Source organism: Triticum dicoccoides, chromosome 6B (assembly GCF_002162155.2).
Source record: "Triticum dicoccoides isolate Atlit2015 ecotype Zavitan chromosome 6B, WEW_v2.0, whole genome shotgun sequence".
Taxonomy (NCBI): domain Eukaryota; kingdom Viridiplantae; phylum Streptophyta; class Magnoliopsida; order Poales; family Poaceae; genus Triticum; species Triticum dicoccoides.
In genome coordinates, this window is record NC_041391.1 from 561088123 (window position 1) to 561093685 (window position 5563).

The 5563-nt window shown below is 48.5% G+C and overlaps 1 protein-coding gene and 1 non-coding gene across 2 annotated transcripts; both read left to right on the top strand.

The window, feature by feature from the left end:
• The first annotated feature begins 509 nt into the window (after positions 1–509).
• On the top strand, positions 510–2513 carry LOC119324999 (blue copper protein-like). Its single transcript, XM_037598760.1, has 2 exons — positions 510–795; positions 1792–2513. The coding sequence occupies exons 1-2, from the start codon at positions 564–566 to the stop codon at positions 2307–2309; spliced, it is 750 nt and encodes a 249-aa protein (XP_037454657.1). The 5' UTR covers positions 510–563; the 3' UTR covers positions 2310–2513.
• Positions 2494–2684, top strand: LOC119326893. The gene has a single exon (XR_005158251.1). It is a non-coding gene; the product is annotated as a U2 spliceosomal RNA (small nuclear RNA).
• The last annotated feature ends 2879 nt before the right edge of the window (positions 2685–5563 follow it).

A 5563-nucleotide genomic window follows, 5' to 3' on the forward strand; every position in this document is an offset into this window, starting at 1 on the left:
GAATTTCCGGCAATGCACGTTTAATGGGAGGAGACGTTTTCGTCGACTACGAGGCGCCTACGATGACTTCATAAAATATCAAAATAATATGCCGGCTCAGTCTCTCGGAGATGCTCATAAGGATAGGATGTGCGTGCGTGCGTTCATAGGGGTAAGTGTATGGGCATATATATGAGCGCTTGTGTTTGTATTGATGTTTAAAAAAATGAGTTTGACAAAAAAGAAACACTACTTTTTTTTAGGGGATTATTTATTTCTTTTAGGTGGTAGAGAAATGGTAACTGCGGGTGGTATCCGGTGGGTCAAACATTACTCAAAGATGCACATGACACCGTGTGTGGAACAGTGGAAGTTTAAGTGTGAGCATTTATGATTCCTCTAAACTAATCAACCGGCAAGCTCCATCACGTCCATACTACTACTAACGGGGAGTCGATTAACGAATCCACACGGCCTAGTACTGTATATATAGTTTGGATTAGTCTAACAGAAGAGCACAGGACATTAGATAAAAGCTCTGCTGGCCATCGACAAGCCATAGCTAGCTCCCAAGCTCAGGCTCCATGGCGCGCCTTCTACGAGCGGCCGCGTTAGCCGCAGTCGCCGCGCTGGCCGTCCTGGCAAGCCCGGCGACGGCGCAGGACGCGCCGTCGGCCTTGCCGGCGCCGCTGGCGTACATGAACCACACGGTTGGGGGCGCCGACGGGTGGTTCTTCAACGCGACGAGCAACACCACGTCGGGCAACTACTCCTCCTGGGCCGCCGACGAGACATTCTACCTCGGCGACTACCTCAGTACGTCCAACCTAAACCAACTGCTAATTCAGTTTGCTTCTGCTTCTTTCTGCGGTACAGTTCCTGTCGCACAATGTGCAGTGAGTGTGAGAAAGAAAGAAACCAATCGAGCTAGTGTTCTGAACTTCTGATGCATAATAAGGAAAATGGGGATCCATAATTCTACATGTCATGAAATTGTTGGGCCTTCGGTTTAGTTAGTTATGAAGAGTATACACTTAGAATTACTGTCTGAAGTACAGATTTACTGCATCCTAAAAAGGGGTACCTTGAGAGAAGTGGAGAGGCAAACAAATTCGTGCAAGCACAGTTCTTCAAGAAAAACGAACAAGAGGCCATGAAACTTGAAGCAACCAATAATTCAGAACTTAGATCCAGATCTAGCTATAGGAAAATTAGAATCTTTCTGTACATTCTGACATTCGTTGACTTTAATATACTGGTAGGTTTTTGTATGTCACCTAGTAAAGCACGAATTTTTTTAATGATGGAAGATAACACCTCCCTTAGCCTCCGCATCATGTCATCCGCATAGTGCATATTTATTAGAAAGTTCAATCCTATCAGGCACAAAATAGTGTTAGAAATGCTGGTACATTTTTCTACAGACTTGCTTAAATTTAAAAAAGTTTTAACTTAGAACAGAACTTAAACTTAAAAATATATTGAAACAGAGGGAGTATTTCTCTAGCATCAGCAATCCTCTTAAGGCCATATTCGGTTAATCCCCTTGCCACAGGGATTGAAGGGATTGGGGAGGTTTGAGAAGGATTTTGACTTGCAAGGGATTTAATCCCCTTCAATCCCTTTCAAACCTCTTCAAACCCTCCCAAACCGAACAAGGCCTAAGTGATCATTCAGTGTCATGTAGTTTACTTAATCACTGATTTGTGTAGTTATATACTACACTTCTTTGCATCGAACAGCTCAACCATGAGCCAGTTACACTCAACTAAACCAAATTCATGCTGATCACTACCTATTTCTTCCTGCCAGTATTCAAGACGAACGATAACTCGTCGGTGGTGGTCACCTCGAACTCCACCACTTACTCCCTCTGCGATCCCAGCGAGGACGACGGGCTGGAGACCTACATCTACAGCGGCGGCGTAGGCGGCCTCGAGGAGACCGACGCCATCTCTGTCCCTCTCCTCTACGAGGGCACCAACTACTTCTTCTCGGAAGCCGACGGCGGCGTGCAGTGTCAGCAGGGCATGCGCTTCCAGATCAAGGTAGCCCACGGCCACGGCTTGCCGCCCGCTCTCGCCCACCCGCCGTCGCCGTCGCCAAAGGAAGGCGTCCTCGCACCACCACCAAAGGAAGGCGCCCTCGCACCGCCACCCGCTGGGTCAGCCTTCTCGGTCTCGCAGGGGCCGGTCGCCGCCAATGCCAGCGCCGGCGCCGGCACCGCCAGTGACTACACGGATGGCAACAACGCTGACTGTAGAGCGGTGGGCAGTCGTTTCTTGGGAGTTGCTGTTGTGGTTACCTTAGCATTTTTGGTTGCTCCCTGAGCGAATAGGGTCACGCTGTCAGTGAAGCAGGAGTTGGAACTAAACGGTATTCGAATTTATATATAGTTATGGTATGTTGCTGCTGGACCACTCCTTTTTTTCCTACAGAAAAATAGTTATTTTTTCTCATCGTAACATGTTTTTTTAGGTGTGCTTTTGTACACCAATGAAAAGTTTACGGCGCCTTCCTCGATCTTTTGACTAATATCAAATGTAGTTTATGTTCTTATCAGTTTAATATCTGATATGAAGTACATTCCCATAACCATATTAAATTTATTTTTTGTGGGGATATCCACCACAGTGGCTTGCCACTGGCCCCTCCTCGGTTGTCAACCAGTGCGTTGCACTATAGCCTGAAAAGACGCGGATTTTTTTTTAATTATTTTCAAGGCAGATGTATATATATGATGAACGTTTGGTTAACCTACTAGGCAACTTCCACCCAGTCCTCAACATGTATATTTAGCGCATGGCCACGGATTGCCGTCGGTATGTCACAGAGTGACCACCGCGAGCATCTGAAAGCGAGAAAAGAAAAACCTTCAACCCCGCGTTGCTCTTGTGTGGAGTGACATGGGTGGCTTGAAAGTTGAAACCTAATCGTTACCGGACTCTCCATCCTTCTCTCCATTGTTGCCACCAAAGGACGCTATCTGGCAGGGACAACAGTGATGCAGATTGGTGATTGTTGTCCGTTTTGGGTCCCTGGTCCGCCCGTGCCTGTTTTAGAGTGGCCAAATTGAGTGGCGAAGCCGCCTCCATGGGCAGGTCGGGTGGTAGGCCAGAGCGGCTCTTCCCTAGATCGGGCTAGGGACGAGGTTGGGTGCCTTGGGTGTGGAAGGAGTGCCATCCCACCCTGTCTAGCAATCGACAACCTCGATGTGAGGCTGCAACACAAAATAGCCTTGGTTGTGCGCCGGGGGTGCCCTAGCACATGCAAAGGATGTACTTTCTCGTCCCTACTCTGGTGGTCGGCAGTGAAGGTGGTGGATGCCAAGGCGGCATCCCTGGATGGTGGGATGCATGTCTAGCTCTCCAGCGAGTAGCATTGCGACGCTGGTGGCTTTTCTCCTTGGATGTTTGGATGACGATGAGCGTAGGCAGTGTGGGATCCTGGTGCTGGTGGTGCTTCAGCGGTGATGGCTCCCAGATTATGATTTGTAGGCCTGATTTGGTGGGGCAGGCCTGCCCTCGAGGTGGGCTAGTGATCGTGGTACCTCGGTGTGGCACGGGTGAGACTCCGGGTGAGATATCGGTGCTCTAGCATATCATCGGTGGCAATGCCAGCGAGTGTATCTATTAGGGGTGTTGTTATGATCCCCTCCACATGCCAGGGATCCAGATGAAAACTTCACGGTCAAAGGGTCGATCTCGATGCCTATCGTCGTTATTTGCCACTAGGAGATCAATTTTTAAAGCGCAATGGGCCAGGAGACGACCATTGCCCTCTTTGCCATGTTTGATTAGGGCATGAATCATATATTTTTCTCCTATGTCTTGGCTCGGTTTCTTTGGAGCTGCATTAGGGAAGTGTGTGGGAAGTGGCGGAGCTAGGTAGAAACCATTTGGGGGGGGCAAGGCTAAAACACGAGTGTTTGAGGGTGTAAAATGCTAAAAAAAGTCTCTTCTAAGTCCCCTCCCAAAGAAATTCTTCATAGTTTGGTACAAAGTTGGCCGGGGGGGACTTGTACATAGCTCCACCACTATGTGTGGGAGTGGCTGGTGCCCTTCAAACTTTCCAATGTTTACCATTCCATTGCCATCAGTGATGACTGGGTCCGAAAGTTGATTTGGGTGAACTTTGGAGCCGTGGTGTGGACGTTGTGGTGTACTAGAAATAAGCTAGTTATTAATCATATCATTCCCACATGTGCCACTGATGATATTTACAATTTATGTGGTTCGTGCAGCTTTGGAGACCCTTGAGCAAGAGGCGTGAGTGGGCGGCCATCTACACCTTAAGGAAAACTACAAGGACCTGGCGTCACATGTGATTATTGTCACTTATCCTCCTTGAACTCTTTATCTGTTAGGGGTTGTGTTGGCTGAGACCTCTAGGCAATACCAGTTTTTAGTGCCTCGGACTCCTTTGGTTTCTTTCCTCTCTTTTTGTTGTTGTGGACCTTCGAATTTGATGACACTTGTTGTATGTGGTGGCTTGCGTTATTTATAAAGCGGCGCTATAAGCCTTTTTTAGTATGACCTCCTATGCCCCTGACATTCCCTACTAGTCCGCCAAAGCCACCTCCCGAGTTGTCATTGCGATAGTCGCCTGCTCCTGTTGTGGAGTCGAACTATTAGGTGCCATCGGCCATCGCTTGAGCTGTCATCCACCTCTACGGATCACCCCTACTCTAGGGAGTCTTCATCGGTCACCACGTGAGCTCTCGAGCTTCTCTACGCCCGCTCCTCAGCCAACCCTTCCTCCCGAGCTGGCCAACGGCAAGCTCCCGTTCTGCGGCTGAGAGCGTCGACGAGGGCAGCAATCAACTTCGGCCACCTTGGCCCCTCTGGCGACCTCCACATCTGATGCCAATTCCAACCGGATGCTGCACATCATCCTCCCCCACGCCTGGTAGGTCTTTGAGAAAATGGCTACGTGGTAAAAACATTTTCCTTCTCATTTCAGTCAGGTGTTCAACAAATTGCTGCTTGGTAAAAAAATCCTTCTATTTTCATTTTTCTTTGCAAATTTTCAATATAAGATTTCATTCAATTAATTGTGTGATGCAATTGGTAGATGAGGAGGGTTGATCAAGTGTTCTCTACCCTCGTTTTTCGCCACTATGGGGAATGAAGGAGTGACGGCAACAGATCTATTCCCAACACACTCAAATATGGTGCTCTGTGGGGGTATGCAAGCTTGCTTGGATGCTTCGTCTTCCTTTAGCCACTATATCAACATCGGCTACAGCAATTGAAGATCAACTCAACATAAGTCTTCAGTATGCCACTTCATGTTAGCTTCCAACTTGATCTAGTCCACACTCTACTTACGTTCTGGACGTTTATGTGTACATGGGCCAACATTCAGCAGAGAGCGCACTCCATCCCAAAAGCCCGGACTGAAAGGAGGAGGGATACTCTCCCTTATAAGTTGGTCATGGCCTCCTCCCATAAGCAAGGTGGGACTAAATCAAGCCAGCCTCCACCGGTGGACAGCAGCCCTAACATCCCATCCCCCTGAGAAGCCCCTCAGGAAGGCATGGCGATGCTGGCTCTGATACCAGATGTTAGGGATGCTGTCCACC